This window comes from Accipiter gentilis, chromosome 7 (genome assembly GCF_929443795.1).
Source record: "Accipiter gentilis chromosome 7, bAccGen1.1, whole genome shotgun sequence".
NCBI lineage: Eukaryota > Metazoa > Chordata > Aves > Accipitriformes > Accipitridae > Astur > Astur gentilis.
Window position 1 is genome coordinate 10454530 of NC_064886.1, and position 17652 is coordinate 10472181.

The following is a 17652-nucleotide window of genomic DNA, read 5'->3' on the forward strand; positions in this document are numbered from 1 at the left end:
ACCCACGAGTGTCCAAGTCCCCAGTGGGTGTCACTGTCCCCCCCAGGAAACCCCAGGGCAAGTCGTCCCCCCCGGGGTGTTGTACGGGGATCTCGGATCCCCTGCACGGGGAGGGGACTCGAGCAGGGGGATCCTTCATGGGGATTTGCATGGAGCAGGGGGGTTTGCACAGGGAGATCCCCTGAGAGCTGCCACCAGGATCTCACGGGGGGGGGAAGGGGGGGGGCGGGTTGCTGGGGCGGGTCTTTTTGGGGCTGATCCCTTGGGATGCTGCACAGTGGATTGTGCATGGGGAGTTGGAGGGGTGACAAGGGGCAATCAGTCTCGCACGAGGGATCTTGCTTGTGCCTGGAGCCCCTCCAGCCCTCCTGCCCCCCGGTGACACAGCCTGGTTCTTTGGGTACTTTAATGGCTCACTAAGGGACAGGGACGAGAGCGGAGGCCCAGCACAAGGCCTAGTCGTCATCGTCATCGTCATCATCATCATCATCGTCATCATCCTCGTCGTCGTCGTCCTCGGTGTTGATCTCGCCTGCCAGCACGTCCTCGATCCACTCCTCCAGCTCTGCTGGGCTGGGCAGGTCGTCCTCGTCCACCATCTCCAGCCACACGCTGTCGGCCTGGGGACGCCGGTGGGGGGGACGTGGGATGGGCAGGGATGGGGCGGGGGGGCACATGCCGTGGGAGGCAGCAGGGGTTTACACGGGGGAGGGACATGGGGGACCCCCAGGGGGACGGGACAGGCTGGGACACCAGCTCCCAGGGGCTGCCTTTGAGGCCCACCAGTGTGATGAGCCCATCAGGACTCAGCCCCCACGGCTGGCTGACATGAGGGGAAGGGCCATGCCATGGGTCCCAGGACACACACATGCACACACTTACGTCGGTGACGTTGACCACCCCAATCTGGGGACGGGACAGGTCAATGTTGAAGGTTTTCTCCCAGTAAGGGATGAGCTGGAGGGGGCACACAGGGGTCAGCCCTCCCAGGCCTGCCCTACAGCACAGGGGGGGTTCGTAGTGTGCCCCCCGGGGGGGGGCCAGTACCAGTGGGAAATCCTCAGGGTCGATCCAGAGGATGCTGAGGTCATGGTTGTCCGTGTTGTCCCGGGCCACATCCTTCAGGATCTCCAGGAACTCGAACCCATCTGGGGGGGTATAGGGGTGAGGGGTGCCAGGACCTGCCCTGGACCCCTTGGACCCCCCTCCCAGCTCCCTCCCTCACCTGGATCATCCTCCTCTGCGAAGGCCACGATGTGGATCCCGTCCATGTCATCCTCCTGGAGGGGGACATGGGCTGGTGTCACCAGCAGGAGGGTGGGCACTCCAGTGGGTGGGGGGCTCTCTGGGGGGGCAGGGAAGGTGATGGGTGCAGGACCCCCCCATCCCTCTCTCCCCGCACTCACCCAGGTCTCGTACATGCTCTCGGGTTTGAGTTTCCGCAGAGTGGCCCTGTGAGATGGAGGGGGGGGGGTGAGGGTCACCCCCAAACCAGCCCTAACCCAGAGCCACTGCCCACCCCCACCGGCCTCTGCTGTGCGGCTGGGGGGGTTGTGTGGATGGGGGTACAGTGGCTGGGGGTGGGGTGGACAGCCAGGCTGGCTCTGGAGGGGTGGGGGGGCACAGGGCTGGGGCTGAGCCCCTGACACCACTGGCACCCAGGGGGGCCGTGGAGGGTCCCCCCCATCTCCCCATCTCCCACGGGATTGAGGCCGCGGCGGGGGGGGCGGGTTGATCCGGGTGGGGGGATTAAGGCTGCAGGAACATCCCAGCAGCACCCGGGCCTTAACCCTGCCCTGCCTGCCCTGACGGGACCCCCAACCCTGGCCCCGGGAGGGGCTCAGCTGCCCCACAGCCCACTGACGCCTCACCCCAGAGGCAGGCTCAGCGCCCACACCCCCGCCTAATGAGGCCTTGCAAACTCGTGTCACCCCAGGGGCCACTGCCAGCAAAGTGGTGTCAGGGGAAGGGGAGCTGCCAGGGTGGAGGGAGAGGGTTTGGGCCTCAATGCACACTGGGGGGGGCGGCCCCCACCCGGCCTCCCTCTCCCCGGGAATCCCCCATCCCGGAGGCTGTGGCTGCACTGGCAGTCACCTCCCCATGGCAACCTGTCCCCATGGCAACCACCTCCCATGGCAACGGTCTACCTTGGCAACCACCTTCCTTGGCAACCACATCTCCATGGCAACCATCTCTCCGTGGCAACCACCTCCTCGTGACACCCACTTCCCATGGCAACCACCTCCCCATGGCAACCACCTCCCCATGGTCCCGCCAGCAGCCCCCACAGGGGAAACCGAGGCAGGGCTGGGGGTGGCCGGGCCCCCACCGCTTGTGCTCCTCCACGAAGGCCATGATCTCCTCCTTGCTGTTGGGCCGGTCGGGGATGGTCAGGGGCTCCTCCATGAAGGGCTCGTAGAAGTCGATCTCGTTCAGCTTCAGGGTGAGCTTCTTGGCCGCCTGTGGCAGGGTTGGGGTCCCTGAGCCACCCGTGGGTGATGGCAGAGGGTGACCCTGCCCCACCGGGACCCTCGCCCCTACCTTGCTGTCAAAGGTGGCGAAGAAGGGGATGTAGGGGTGAAATTCCTCAGCCGCCTCCTCAAAGGCCTTGAAGTCTGGGGGAGCAGGGATGGGTCCTGGCGCCAGCACCGGGTACCAATACCAGGTACTGGCCCCACGGCCCTGCGCTGGGAGGCAGCACTGGCACCCCCAGCCCAGATCCATCCTGGCAGCTCTGGGTCCAGAAGGACCCCCTCCAAACCCACGGTCCCCAACATGGCCAGGGTTGTCCAGATCGGATCAGTCCCTGGAGCCCTCCACAAGGGATGAATGGAGGAACGGATGGATGGAGGAAGGGAGGGATAAGCAAACAGATGGCTGGAAGAATGCCCTGGGGGCTGGGACTGGGGCTGTGGCTGGGGTCCCAGGGGGGGGCCCACAGGGGAGGACACAGGGGGGACATGGGGGAGCTGCCCCAGCCCCACGTACGCTCTGAGTCCTTGTTCTTGAAGTAGCCGATGAGTTTGGGGTCATCCTCGATGTTCTCGAAGGCCTGGAGCTCATGGTCACCCTCAATGAACTCCACCGGGTCTTCCAGCACCTGGGGGGGGTTTGGGGGCAGCACTGGGGTCCCCAGAGACCCCCCCAGGTCAGGCACAGCTGGGGCGGGGGGGTCAGGATGACCAGGTCCTCCCCCAACTACGCAAAGGAAGGGTTGGGGGCCCAGACTCCTGGGTTCCCTCCTGGGATATTGGTGGGGGAAGCAGTTGAAAGGGGGGTCCCACACGCCTGGGTCCCTCCCGGGGCGGGGGCTCTCACATCCAGCAGGAACTCCACCAGCGTGTCTGCTGCCAGCTCCCCGTCATACTCAATCACCTCATCCTCCTTGAACACGTAGATGCTGTCCTCCTCTGTCAGGCCTGGGGGGGGGGGGGCGGTTAGCGGGGGTGCTGGGGGCGGGTGTCCCTGTGCCAGATTTGGGGGTCTGGGAGAGGTCCCTGTGCCTGGCTGGGGATACAGGAGGATCCCTCTCCCAGATGGGGGGAAAGATGGGAGGGGGGGGCTTCTGGGGGTCCCTGTCTCAGGCTGGAGGATACAGGGGTCCCTGTGCCAGGTTTAGGGGGTCCAGGGGGTTCCCTGTGCCTGGTTGGGGGGGATGCAGGGAGGACACACCTGTGCCAAGTAGGGGGATCTGGGGGGGTTGCTGTGCTTGAGAAGTCCCGGGGGGGGCAGGGATGGGTCACCCTTACCCAGCTTTTTGGCCACAGCTGCATCTTTCTCAGAGTCGACGAGGCCGAAGCCCACTCCCTTGTCCTCCAGCACCTGGGCTGCCAGCTGGGGGGACAACGTGCTGGGGGGCACCTGCCACCAGGCCTGTTCCCCCCCCGCAGCCAAAGGTCCCCAGCCCAACTGTGCCTCCCCTCCATCCGTCCATCCATCCACCCTACCCCCCCCCGCCCCATGCTGGGGGTCCCAGCAAGTGCCAGCTCTTGGGGATGGGTCCCCCCCGGCAGCTGGTGTCCCCACAACTGGTGATGCTGGCAGCGGGCTGGGCTCTATTCTGGGTGTGTGGGGGGGACCCTGCTGGCCCATGGCCCACATATGGAGAGGGCAAAGATGGGGGGGGAGTGTCCCCAGCCCTGTCAACCCCAGCCCCTGTCCCCTCCCAGTGAGGCTGTTCTGCCCCTGACTGGCCCCCAGGGACCTCCCACCCTGTGTGCTGGTACCTGTCCCTCCCCAGTGTCCCCTGGTCCTTACAGTGTCCCCAGTGGCACATGGGTGCTGGTGCCCCAGTGCCAGTGTGTGTCCCACCGGCATCCCCCAGTCCCCACCAGTGTCCTCAGTTCTGGTGCCCATTGCACCACTGACCCCTGATCCCACCGGTGCCCCCTTGTCCCCACCAACACTCCCAGTGCCACACAGGTGATGGTGCCCCAGCGCCAGTCCCTCTCCCACCAGCATCCCCTGGTCCCCACCAGTGTTCCCAGTGCCATATGGGTGTAGCTGCCCATCGCACCGGTGTCCCTGGTCCCAACCAGTGTCCCCAGTGCCACACAGGTGCCGGTACCCCAGCGCCTGTGCCTGTCCCACCTGCATCCCCTGGTCTCTATAGTGTCCCCAGCGCCATGTGGGGGTCCCCTGCCTCCTGTGCCCCCCTTTGTGCCCACCTCCAAGATGAGCTCCTCCATCTCGCTGTGGCGCTGGGCTGCCCGGTCACCCTGGCTGGGGTGGTGGTGCAGCAGGGCCAGCACCGGGAACCGCTTCAGCATCGCCTTGTAGTTCTTCAGGGTGACGGGCAGCACCCGGTCCAGCCCGTCGTATGTGGGGAAGTCCAGGCCGTCCCCTGCCCCTCCCGGGACCCTGGCCCCCAGCACCAGCAGTGCCAGCACCCATCCCCAAACCCCCATTGCCCGCCAGGCAGACCCACGGACGGGGACAGACACACGGATGGGGACAGATGGGTGGGTGGATGGGACCCACGGAGAGACACAGACCTGCGGAGAGGGACGGACAGAGGGACAGATGGGGATGGGACCCACAGACAGATGGACTCACAGATGAGCAGGGATGGACACACAGCCAGGGAACGGAGAGACAGACAGACAGCCCCTGGGCTGGACAACAGCCAGATGGGGACAGACAGACAGAGCCTTGGGGACAGACGGATGATGCCTTTGCGTCCGCGGATGGAAAGACAAACAGACAGAGCCCAGCTGGGACTAACAGCCCCAGCACAGGGGACAGACGCAGCCCCTGCCTGGCCCCAGAGGGGACGGAGAGACACAGCCCCCGAGGCGGGGGGGGGACACGGACAGACTCGGCCCCCGGGGGGGGGACACGGCCAGACACGGCCCCTTTCGGCCTCGCCAGGAGGGGACACACAGACACATGGCCCCTTCCCAGCCCCAAAGGGGCTGAAGGCACAAAGCGGGGAACAGTAGCACCCCGATCCCCCCTGCATTCCCTGTCCCCCCACCTCTGCACAGGGGGGGCTCAGGGCGCGGGGTCCGGCCGGGGGGGGGCTCAGCCCCGTCCCCTCCTGTCCCCTCCCGCCTCTCCGGCCCCGCTCCAGCTCCATATTAAGCAAGGAAAGAGGAGCCGGTGGGAGGGAGCTGGGGGGGGGGGGGGCGGGGGGCTAAAAATAAGGAGCTAAGCCTGGGGTCACCAGCACCGGGTCCCAGGGATGCCGAAGGGACGGGGGGCCGGCCCTAGTGGGTGCTGGGGACCCTTGGGTGGCTACTCTCCTCCCCAGCCCCCAGAGTCCCTGGCTGGGGACGGGGACAGGGACATACCAGAGCTGGCCCTGATGGCACCAGGGTGGGGGACAGGGTACCCCCATCCCACCCCCCAACACTGAGCACCCCCACCCTAGGAGACAGCTCTGGGTTGGAGCCGATGGGGACCCCCCAGCCCCCCAGCCACCAGCTGCCCAGCCCTGTCAGGGTGGGGGGACACAGGGTATTTTTTCACCTCTGTACCCCTCGGATCGGATGACCACCTGCTCTGCTGATCACTGCGAAGTGGATCCCCCCAGGCTGGGGGGGGTGATCCCCCATGGCCACCCCCCAGGGCTGGGCAGGGGGCTTCTCCTCCCAAGCCAAGAAGCCATGGGAGCCAGGACCCCCATTCTCAGGGCGATGGTGTGCCTGGGACCCCGATGCCAAAGACTGTGGGTGCCCAGGACCACTACTCTCAGGGCTGTGGGTGCCCAGCACCCGTCTGTGCAGGAAATTGGGGTGCTCAGGACCCCCATGTTGGGGTTATGGGGTGCCTGGGACCCTCACACACAGGTGCCAGAGGGTGCAAGGGGGTGTTTGTCTCTCCCCCACCAAGCCCCCTCCGTCCCCAGCCCCGGTTTCAGGTGACTGTGACTCGGATCCTCCTTATTTTTAATCCCAGGTGACACCAAAACCGGTTGGCGAAACCCGAGCGGGGTCAGACCCTATGCCCCTCCCCGCCAATGCTGACTCAGCAGGGCCGGGGCAACCCCAGCCCCCCCGCGGGATGGGGACCCAGGTGTCCGGGTGGGTGCAGGATGTGCCAGGGCCTTGCACCACATGGGGGGCACGGGGGGGGGGGGGGGCATGAAGGCACATGGAGGGGCATGGGGAGTCATGGGGGCAACATGTGGGGGCATCAACTAACAAGGGAGGGATATGGGGTACTGGGGGACACAGAGAAAGGGGCGGGCAACCAGGCTCCATCCCTCCCCCTGTGCCCCCCATCCTGCCGCCCCCAGTCTCTCTGTCCCCCCACCATTGCCCTCCCTGCAGCACAGACGAGGGCGCAAAAGGGTTAAACTGTTTTATTGCTCTGAAGGTGTGAGGGGGTCTGGGTGCCCCACAGGGGGAGCAGAGGGTGCCCCCCCCTGCACTCCTAGGTCCCCCCCGGGCCGGGGAGGTCCCATGCCCAGCAGCGCCAGTCCCCAGGGTTAGTACAGGGGTGGAGAGTTGGGGTGAGGGGGGGCTGCCCACACAGACGTCTAGTAGTAGGTCTCCTTCTCCACCCAGCCTGCAAGGGGGCAGGCATCCAGAGGGGGGATCAGATGGGGGTCCTCCCATCCCTTGGGTGCTCTCCATCCCTCTTGGGTGCCCCTCACCTCTCCTGGGTATCCCCTTCTCCTATGGGGGCTCCTCACTTTCCTGGGTCTCCCCCCAACCCCTGTGGGTTCTCCCCATGCGTCTTGGGTGCCCCCTACTTCCCTAGGTCCCCCCCAACCCCTACTGGATGCCCCCACCCACCCCTGGTATCCCCTAAGTGCCCTCCCCTGGTGCCCCCCTAAATCCTTCGGGGGCATGTGCCAGCCCTGAGGGTGGTTTTGGGGGCAGCAGTTGCTTTGGTGGGCAGTGGAGCAAGATGAGGGGCTAAAGGGGCTGTGCCACTTAGGGCAGGGGACAGTAGCCACTTGAGGGGGTCAGTGAGGACTTTGGCGTGCTCAAAAAGGGGGGATTTGGGGGGCAGAGCCCATACCGGGGGTTTTGGGGGGAGTGTGCCCCAAATGGGGGGAAAGCAGTGACCACCCTGGGGGGGCAATAGCCATGGGGGGTTTTGGGGGGGCCACGCAAGGGTGGGGTCTCACTCACCACCGGGGTAGCGGCGCAGGATGAGCTTGCGCACTTCGTCGTAGGCAAAGATGAGGAGGCTGTAGGGGAAGGCGCAGAACCACCAGGTAACCCTGGGGGGGGAGCAGCGTTAGTAGGAGGGCACCCATGGGTGGGGGGGGGCAGGGCCGGGGTGCCCCCCCACACACTCACTTGAGGGGGTACATGCGCAGGGCCACCCCCATGCCGGGGCAGTAGGACAGAAATGCTGCCAGCGCCGTTTCTTCTAGCAGCCCGAAGATCAGGATCTTGTTCCTGCGGGACAGCGGTATGGGTGCAAGACACGGGCTGGGGGGGCTGGGGAAGAGCACCCATGGGTGCCGGGGGTAGGGGGGACACTCACTTCATGCCTTGCTGGAAGACAGAGTTGCGGCGGGTCTTGCAGATGATGAGGTCGGCCCATTGCACCACCACGATGCTGGCGAAGAAGGCGGTGTGGCAGGTGAACTCCACCACCTTGCGCTGCTCATAGGTCTGGGGGGGGGGGGGGCACGGCCTCAGCACACGCCTGCGTGTGTCCCCCCTTCGCACGCTCACACATGGGAGGGCACGCACGAGCACGCGCCACGCAGGGACAGGTGCATGAGCAAGTGTGCGAGGGGATGAGAAGGATGAGTGTGGGACGGTGTGTGCAAACATACTCATGTGGGTGTGCGCACGCATGCAAGGGCTTCGCACTAGCACAGGCATGCGAGGGCACACTCACCTAGGCATGTGTGAGCACACGCACATGAGCACAGCTGTGCAAAGACAAGTGCACAAACAGGCGTGCGAGGGGATGTGCAGAAGGACAGGGCTGTGAGAGCATGTGCAAACAGAAAAACGCACACGTGTGTACACACACTCATGCAAAGCCTTTGCACGAACTGAGGGGTGGGTTTGTGCATGCACAGCTACGGGTGGGCGAGGGCACACGTCTGTAAGCACAGGCAGAGCAGAGTTGTGCAAAGGCAGTCACACAAGCGGGCATGTGAGGGGCGCGCGAGGAGCTCACTCACCCACTCCTGGCCATAGGAGTCCTCGAGGTCGTTGGTGGAGCGGTCATCCCAGGCCAGGCGGATGCCCACCAGTGTGCCAGGCAGGAAGCCGTTCTCAGCCAGGATCACGAAGTAGGTGAAGAAACCGCCCAGTGCCTGGATCATCCCTGGGGGAGCGGCACCCCGGGATCGGGGATCAGCACCCCCGGGATCAGAGGTGGGCACCCCCAGGATCAGGGAGCAGCACCCGGGGATCAGCACCCCAAGGGCCACTGGGGTGCGGGGTCAGGTCTTGGCTAATCATGGCACAGCCCGATGCTACTCGCTGTCCTGATGTCACTGCTAGGTGCTCCACTAGCACCAGTGGGTGCCCCAGAGTCACATGGGGCTCCAGACACCAGCTGGGGGAACATCACTTGGCATCACCCGTGGGTCCTGGCATGCCCTTGATATCTCGAGTGAGTGCTCTGGGGTCACTAGTTGGTGCCCTGGTCTCACTCAGTGGCCATGGTGCCAGCTGCGGGGGGATGTCCCCAGTATCTCTAGTGGGAGCCCAGTGACACTGGTGGGTCCTGGGGGTGCCACCAGTGCTGGTGGCCTCCATTGCCCCTGTTACTGCCTGGGGAGGCTGGTGTGCCCGCCCCTCACCGATCTGCCCGTAGGCCATGCTGATGAGCCGCTCGTTCACCAGCTTGTCCGTTCGGGGGTTCCTGGGCTGGCGCTTCATGATGTCACTCTCCGCTGCCTCATATGCCAGGGAGATGGCAGGGACCTGGGTGGTGGGGTGATCCGTCACCTCCTGTCACCCCTGTCCCCCCCATCACCCCTTGTCCCCCCCATCCTCACCATGTCAGTACCCAGGTCAATGCAGAGGATGGTGACAGTGCCCAGGGGCAGGGGGATGTTGGCGATGATGAAGAGGAGAAAGGGGGTGATCTCGGGGATGTTGCTGGTCAGGGTGTAGGCAATGGACTTCTTCAGGTTGTCAAAGATCAGGCGCCCTGTGGGGATGGTGGGCGGTGGGTGACAGAGGTGGCAGGTGTCCGTCCAGGGGGAGGAGGGCGATGGAGGGGCCTGCACCGACCTTCCTCCACGCCGGTGACAATGGAGGCGAAGTTGTCATCGAGGAGGATCATGTCGGCCGCCTGCTTGGAGACATCGGAGCCCGCGATACCCATGGCGATGCCGATGTCAGCCTTCTTCAGTGCCGGGGAGTCGTTCACCCCGTCCCCTGTCACTGCCACTATGGCACCCTGGGGACACAGGGGTCAGGCACCGTGGAGCAGCTGGATGGGGCACGGGAGGGCACGGGGATGGAGGTATCGTGGGGCACGGGATGGGGACACGGTGGGGCACAGTGATAGCGGCACCATGGTGCTTGGGGACTGGGACATCAAGGGGCCCAGGGACAGCGGGGTAGCTTGGGGTAGAGGGAAAGGGGCACGGGGACAGGGGCAAGGTGGAGAACGGGGACAGGGCACTGCAGGGCACCAGGACAGGGACACTCAAGGGCTGGGGGCACCACGGGGCACAGAGACAAGGGCACCGTGAAGCACGGGGATAGGGACATCATGGGGCACAGGGACAGGGGCAGCAGGGTACACAGGGACAGGGCACCTGGCGCTGGCAGCCCTCCACGATGATGAGCTTCTGCTGGGGGGACGTGCGGGCGAAGACGATCTCAGTATGGTTCTTGAGGATCTCGTCCAGCTGCTCCGAGGTCATGTCCTTCAGGTCGGAGCCGTGTACTACACAAGCCTTCGCCTCCCTGCCACACCACAGCCTCAGCGGAGGCTGCCGGACCACCCAGGACCACCCCTGGCACCGGCACCTACCGGGGGTTGACCTGGCTGACGGGGATGTTGAGACGGGCAGCAATGTCCTCCACTGTCTCGTTGCCCTCCGAGATGATGCCCACCCCCTTGGCAATGGCCTTGGCTGTGATGGGGTGGTCCCCGGTCACCATGATCACCTTGGGGACACACACACACAGAGGGGTGACCCATGCTCCGAGGGGCATCAAGGGGCTCATGGTGAGGGGGGTCTCACCTTGATGCCGGCGCTGCGGCACTTGCCAACGGCGTCGGGGACAGCGGCGCGGGGCGGGTCAATCATGGACATCAGCCCCACAAAGCAGAGGTTGCTGGTGGGGAAGTTGACCTCGTCGGCGTCAAACCTGAACCCGCGGGGGAACTTGTCCGGGGGCAGGTAGAGATGACAGAAACCTGGCGGGCGCCAGCGGGTGACAGGGTGTGGGCACCCATGGACACCCCCTTCCCTCACCCGGTACTCCTCATCCCCCACCATGGCCCCCCGGTGCCCCCTTTTCCCCCACATCCCTTGTGTCCCCCATGTGCTCATGCACCCCATCCCCTTGAGCAGTGCCTCCCTGCCCACCATGTCCCCTGTGTCCCCATGGTCCTCCCGCTCCATCCTCCACACACCGTGTTCCCTTGCCCCCCATGTGCCCCATCGCCCCTGTGTCCCCAAGTTCTATCACCCCACGCCCATGTCCCCATGCCCCTGCCAAGTCCTCCATGTCCCTCCCCATCCCCCTGTCCCCATGTCCCTTTGCCCCACACCCTTCATAACCCCCTGCCTCCATGTCCTCCATGCCCCCCACCTTCTCCCGCCCCATACCCTCCATCAACCCACTGTGTGCCCCCACGTCCCTACACCCCATGCCCACCATGCACTTGTGCCCCCATGCGCCCATCCCTGCCCCATCCCCTGAGCCCCCCCACCCCCCCATGACCCCATCCTCACCCAGGACACGTTCCCCCAGCCCCCCCAGCTCCAGGTAGGCGTTCTGGAAGGCCTCCCGCATCTCCTGGTCCAGCGGCACCTCCTGGCCCTGCAGCAGGATGCGGGAGCAGCGGTCCAGGATGCGCTCGGGGGCCCCCTTCATCACCAGCAGGTACCCCTGGGGGTCGTCCTCCCGCTCGTGGATGGAGAGCTGTGGGCACAGCGGGCACGCTGGCACCAGGCGGCACCGCCCGCCTGCCCCAGGGGTCAGTGTCGCCACCGCCGGCCCAGCAGACCTGGTACTTGTTGGTGGAGTTGAAGGGGATCTCGGTGACTTTGGGGTTCTTGTCCCGCATCTTTTTGACAGAGCCACAGGACAGCTGGATGCACTTAAGCAGCGCCGACTCCGAGGCGTCACCCGCTGTGTCCCGCTGCCATGGGGAAGGGTGCTGAGGGTGACGCGGGCAGCACAGGGGGCACCGGGCCCAGCATTGCCCTGTCTGTCGGTAGGATTCGGAGGGGTTCTGGGGGGTTATCATCCACCTACCTTGGAAATGGAGATGTTTTCCTGGCCCGGCTTGAAGACGGCACGGTTGCAGAGCCCAGCGATGCGGGCCAGTGCTGCCCAGGTGGGCGAGCGCTTGTCGAATGTGGCACCTGGGGGACACCTGACCCCATCAGTTGCATTGGGGCCCCCCCATCTTCTCTGGGGACTCCTCCCATGCTCCCAGAGGTGCTCTAGGGTGCACTGAGGGCCCAGGGAAGGGGGTGCCCAGGGGATGGGGTGCCAGGGCAGTGACATCTGGGTGCAGTGGCAAGAAAGGGTGTGCTCCTGTGGTTGGGGTGCCAAGGGGTCAGGGAGCTCAGGGAGGGGTCAGAGTGCCAGCCACCCACCAGACTGGTCCTCGGTGGTGTCGGCCTCATGGATCTGGTTGTCGAACCACATGTGGGCAACGGTCATGCGATTCTGGGTGAGGGTCCCCGTCTTGTCAGAGCAGATGGTGGAGGTGGAGCCCAGCGTCTCCACTGCCTCCAGGTTCTTCACCAGACAGTTCTTGCGTGCCATCCTCTTGGCTGTCAGCGTCAGGCACACCTGGGGGGGGGCATCACGGGGCTCAGCAGGCACCCACAGGGCTCAGAGGGCACCCATGGGTGTCAGCAAGCACCAGGCACTGGACATTGCTGGGTGCACCAGGGCCAGCCCAGCAGAACCAGTGCCCGCCACTTCCCTCCCAGTAGAACCAGGGCCCCCCTTGCACCATCCCAGTCCTCTGCTCCCCCAATGGCCCTTACGGTGACGGTGGCAAGCAGCCCCTCAGGAACGTTGGCCACGATGATGCCGATGAGGAAGATGACGGCCTCCAGCCAGGTGTAGCCCAGTATGAGGGAGAGGATGAAGAAGGAGAGGCCGAGGAAGACGGCGACGCCGGTAATGAGGCGGATGAAATGCTCGATTTCCATGGCGATGGGTGTGCGCCCCACCTCCAGCCCCGAGGCCAGCGAGGCGATTCGCCCCATCACCGTCCGGTCCCCCGTGGAGATGACAATGCCGCGAGCGGTGCCTGGCAGGATGGGGAGGATTATGCAGCCACGGGGGGGCACCAGGGACCCCCCATGTCTCCCCAAAGCAGGCAGAGACACCCAAGGACCCACCTTCCACGCAGTTGGTGGAGAAGAAGCAGATGTTGCGGGTCTCCAGTGGGTTCTCATGGGTGAACTCAGGTGAGCGGGTCTGCGGCTCCGACTCCCCCGTCAGTGATGAGTTGTCCACCTGGTGCCATGGGCACAGGTGGGTGCCAGCAGGCACCAGGCACTGCCAGGCTTGGCTGGACTCGGGCCAGCCCTGCTGTTGCCATGCCACCCCTGGTGCCCACCCTATATAAATCATGGCACCTGAACCATACTGGTCTAAGTGCCCACATTGTGCTGGTCCCCATGTCCACCTCATGCCAACCGTGATACTTGAACCATGCCATCCCTGATGTCCACCCCACGCCACCCCTGGTGCCCATCCTGTATCACCACTGCTGCCCACCTGATACTAGTCCCATTGCCCAAACCATGCTAGTCCTTGAGCCCACCTCATGTCACCACCAGTGCCCACCCATGCCAGCCCCAGCGCCCAGCGGTGCCCACTCACCTTGCAGCCGTGGGAGGAGATGATGCGCATGTCAGCAGGCACCCGGTCCCCCCCCTTCACCTCCACCAGGTCGCCCACCACCACGTTCTCTGCGTTGATCTGGATCTTCTCACCCTCGCGGATCACCAGCGCTTGCTGCCAGAGTGCAGGGCACCCTGAGGGACGCCTGGGCACCCCCACCCCACCCGGAACCCCTATGCCAAGCTGGGTGCCCACCTGGGGATCCTACCTGGGGCACCATGTTCTTGAAGGAGTCCATGATCTTGGAGCTTTTGGCCTCTTGGTAGTAGGAGAAGCAGCCGGTGACGATGACAACGGCGGCCAGCACCACCCCCAGGTACAGCTGGGACCCAGGCAGCACCTCAGCACCTGCCACCCCAGTGTGCAGGGTGGGATCCCCCAGGTGCCCCCCAGCGTGGAGTGTTAGGGAGGGGACCCCCGCGCCAGCCTGGCCCATTTGACCCCCACATCCAGACCCCCCAAGAGCTGGCACATGGTGGGAGTGGGCACGTACCTGTGCCCATCCTGCCCCTGAGCCCCCATCATACCTGTGCCCCCCAGGGTGCCTGTGCCCCCTCCAATGCTTGTGCACCCCAGTGTGCTTGTGCCCCTGCAATGCCTGTGCACTCCAGGGTGCTCATAAACCCCACGATGCCTGTGGCCCCTGAGATGCTCAGGGACCCCACAATGCCCGTGTGTGGCCCCCAGGGTGCCCTCACATTGTCATTGGAGGGCTCATCCTCCATGGCAGCCTGGATGCCGTAGGCCAGGAAGCAGAGGATGGCCCCGATCCAGAGGAGGATGGAGAAGCCCCCGAAGAGCTGCCGGCAGAACTTGACCCACTCGGGGGTGGTGGGGGGGGGCGTCAGGGCGTTGGGGCCGTCCTGCACCAGGATCTCAGCTGCCCGCGAGTTGGTCAGGCCCTGTGGGGTGGGAACACGCTGCCACTCGGGGCCGGGGGGACCCACGGGGACAGGAAGGGACAGGGGGTATGGCCAGGGGTAACTCATGGGGACAGGGTGCCGGGAGGGGGCAGGGGACATGGCTGGGTGTCACCCATGGGGACGGGGATGCAGGGTGCCAGGAGGGGATGGAGGGCACGGCCAGGAGCCACCCATGGGGACAGGAGGGATACGGGATGCTGCGCGGTGACAGGGGGCACGGCTGGCTGTCACCCACAGGGGGGGATGATGCTAGAGATGGCATCGAGGGTGGGATGTGGGGACATCTCACCCGGGACAGGTCCACCTGGTACTTCCTGCCCAGCTCATCCAGGGACAGCTTGTGGTCATCCTGCCAGGCACACATCACCCGCGTCACCCCAGCTGAGGTGGCATGGTCAGTCGTCTCAGCTGTCATCCCCCCCCCCGGCCCCCTCCTCACCAAGTTGACCTCCTTCTTCAGCTCATCCAGCTCCTTCTCCTTCTGCTTCCTCTTGCCGCCCCCATTTTCGGAGGTGGTGGCAGCAGGTGAGTACTCCCGGCCGGCCTGTGGGCGCAGGACCCCGTGGGCACGCTGGCACCACTGGTGCAGCTGGCACCGCCAGCGGCACGGCCCTCACCGTGGGCACGGGTATTACCATGGGCATGGATGTCACCGCCAGCATGGGGGTCACCGTGGCCACAGGCATCATCGAGGGTACGGGGCGTCACCGTGGGCATGGGGGGGACTGCAGGTACCAGTGGCAGCGTGGGCATGGGGGGCACTGCAGATGGGGGGGGAAGTGTCCCAGGTTGGGAGGGGTGCCATGGGTGGGGATGGCAGCAAGGGTGGGGGTGGCACTATGGCCATGAAGGTGGCACTGTGGCTGGGGGGGGGGTTGTCACTGTGGTCACAAGGGCAACCCCAGGGCCATGGGGGTGGCACTGTGGTCGTGGGGGTGGCAGTGTCCCTGGGGCTGTAGGGGTGCCTCACTGTGGTCATGGGGGTGTCCCCAGGGCCTTTGGGGGGGTCACTGTGGCCAAGGGGGTCCCCACAAGCTGGGGAGAGGAACACGCCACCAACACTAAGGGCGTCACGGAGATGCAGGGGTGCCACTGCAGGCAGGGGACAGGCAGCCCTGCCCGCTCTCCTTGTGAGGGGGGTGACACGGGTGCCCCAGACCCCCCCGCTGCCGGCAGCAGGGGGTCCCCCAGGGCTGGCAGGGCCCGGTGGCACGTCCGTGGCAGCTCTGCCTGCCGGGCCGGAGGTTGGCAGGAGCAGGCAGGAGCAGGCAGGGGCCGGGGGGGGGTGGCGGGTGCCCCAGCGTGGGGCCGGGGGGGCCAGGGGGGCCGATGCGGTCATGGAAAACAGCCCCGGTGCCAAGAACAACGGCCGGGAACCGAGGGGTCGTGTTACCGCGGGGACGGGGACACGGGGGGCACCCACACCCACCCCACGGGGCACCCCCAGGTGGGCGGCGCTCTGCTGCCTGGCCCCCCCCCCCCCCCCAGACACTGGGGACCCCAGCCCCCCATGCGGGGACACTTTTGCTTTGCACGTGTGGAGGGGGGGGTCCCCACTTGAAGGGGCACCGCAGGGTTTTGGGGGGGGGGGGGCAAGAGGGTGGCACAGGGTGGGGTGGTGGGTGTCCTCAGCATTTCCCTAGGGACAGACTGCCAGGAGGGACAGCCGTGGGGGGGGCACCTATGGGGGGGACACCCACGGAGGGGGGCATCCCCTGTCCCACATCTTCCGGGGTCCCCCACCTTTGGGCCGGTGCCCAGGGGCCGGGGGGTCCCAGCGTGGGGGTGGGTCCCGGCCATGCCAGGCGGGACGGGGGGGCCCGGCGGGACAGGGGGTGCCGGGCGAGGTGCCAGCCCTGGCTCAGGGCCCCCCCGCGGCCGTTGCCACGGCACCGGGGACCCTGGCGCTGAGCAGCTGGGGCCACGGGCACGGGGCCACGGGCACGGGTGGGGGATGGACACGGGGAGAGGGGTGTTCCTCCGCAGGGGCACCCTGGTTCCGTGCCTCAGTTTCCCCACCGCGGGGAACCCTTTCCCCTCCCTCCGCATTCCTTCCCCGAAGTGGGGGGGGGGGGGGGGGGGAGACCCAGGCATTTGGGCAGCTGCCCACCCGTGCCGGGGGTCACTCGGGGATGGGTGGCAGTGGGACCCCGAGGGGGAGAGTATGTGGGGTCCAGTGGCACCGAGAGGTGGGGGGGGTGGCAGTGGGCCCCTGGGGGGGTGGGGCGGGGGGCGGGGGGGGGGGCTGCGGGCTGCAGGACGCCCGTGGGTGGGTGCTGGTGCTGGGGACAGGGCCGACGGGGAGAGAGCCCACGGGTGGCAGTGGGTGGGTACCCCGGGGGTGGGTGGCAGCTGGCGGCGGGTGGGTGATGTGGGTGCCCCGCGTGGGCGGGTGCCGGCTGGCGGCGGGTGGGTGTCCCGCGTGGGTGGGTGCCAGAGTCAGGTGCCTGGTGGCAGCAGGCGGGTGCCTGCAGGGGTGGGCGCTCCGGGGGTGGGTGGGCGTGGGGGTGCCCCGCGTGGGGGGGTGCCACGCGTGGGCGGGTGGCGGGGCAGCGGGCGCCCCGGGCCGCCCCTACTCACCCCTCTGCCCATGGCGCTGCCGTCGCTGCTCTCGGCCCGGGGCACTCGGGGGCGGCGGCGGCGGCGGCGGCCGAGAAAAACCCTCCCGGGCCCCGCCCGGCCCGGCCCCCCCCGCCCCCGCCCCCAGCCGGGCCTGCCCCCCTCCTCAGCCCCCCTCCGGGCCGGCCCCGGACCCCTTCCGGACCCCCTCTCCTGTTCCCCCCGTTATGTGGGGGACGGCCCCTCTTCCTGCCGCTCCCCCCCCCGGGCCGTGCTGGGGGTCTCCGGGCCCCTCCCGGTTTCAGCCTCCCCCCCCTCCGGAGGCGGCCGTGGGACCCAGGCATCCGGGGCGGTGGGGGGTCCCGGCCGAGCGCTGGGAACCCAGGTGTCCGGGCCAGGGGGTGCCCCCTCCTGACCCCCTCCCCCCGCGCTGGGGGGTGGCAAGAGACCCCGGCGTCCGGGCCCCCCACGCTGACCCCACGGCTTGGGGCGGGGGGGCGGGGGGGGGGGGGGGGCAGGGGCTGCCGGGATTCCTGGGTCCCTCCCTGCAGCCCCCCCAGAGCAGGGGGTGACACCAGGGGGGCAGTTTGGGCGGGGGGGGGGGAGCTGGTCTCCACCCCAGCGTGTCCCCAGTTCTCCCAGTGTGCTGCTGCCCCGGCCGGGGACGCTGGTGCCACCGGGCAGCA

General features: G+C 66.8%; 2 protein-coding genes across 3 annotated transcripts; both read right to left on the reverse strand.

Annotated features, from left to right (window-relative positions):
• Positions 1-394: 394 nt before the first annotated feature.
• CASQ1 (calsequestrin 1) lies at positions 395-5307 on the reverse strand. The gene is made up of 11 exons (XM_049805427.1): positions 4668-5307; positions 3750-3834; positions 3319-3419; positions 2989-3100; positions 2542-2615; positions 2330-2460; positions 1407-1452; positions 1226-1280; positions 1048-1148; positions 883-957; positions 395-620 (listed from the first exon to the last, which is right to left on the reverse strand). Exons 1-11 carry the CDS (start codon positions 4905-4907, stop codon positions 456-458), a joined length of 1185 nt encoding a protein of 394 aa, XP_049661384.1. The 5' UTR covers positions 4908-5307; the 3' UTR covers positions 395-455.
• Positions 5308-6802: 1495 nt separating this feature from the next.
• Positions 6803-17089, reverse strand: LOC126041044 (sodium/potassium-transporting ATPase subunit alpha-2). Of its 2 annotated transcripts, XM_049806255.1 has the most exons (24): positions 16988-17041; positions 15043-15168; positions 14847-14951; positions 14697-14756; positions 14183-14386; positions 13693-13806; positions 13464-13598; positions 12977-13094; positions 12617-12885; positions 12218-12416; positions 11871-11980; positions 11620-11754; positions 11345-11534; positions 10628-10803; positions 10414-10550; positions 10196-10346; positions 9663-9831; positions 9425-9579; positions 9227-9350; positions 8600-8745; positions 7945-8075; positions 7755-7856; positions 7584-7675; positions 6803-7011 (listed from the first exon to the last, which is right to left on the reverse strand). In XM_049806255.1, exons 2-24 carry the CDS (start codon positions 15094-15096, stop codon positions 6983-6985), a joined length of 3105 nt encoding a protein of 1034 aa, XP_049662212.1. In that variant the 5' UTR covers positions 15097-15168; positions 16988-17041; the 3' UTR covers positions 6803-6982. The 2 variants fall into 2 exon arrangements, with proteins under 2 accessions (XP_049662212.1, XP_049662213.1); XM_049806256.1 differs by lacking the exon at positions 15043-15168 and having other exon boundaries at positions 16988-17089.
• Positions 17090-17652: the final 563 nt, after the last annotated feature.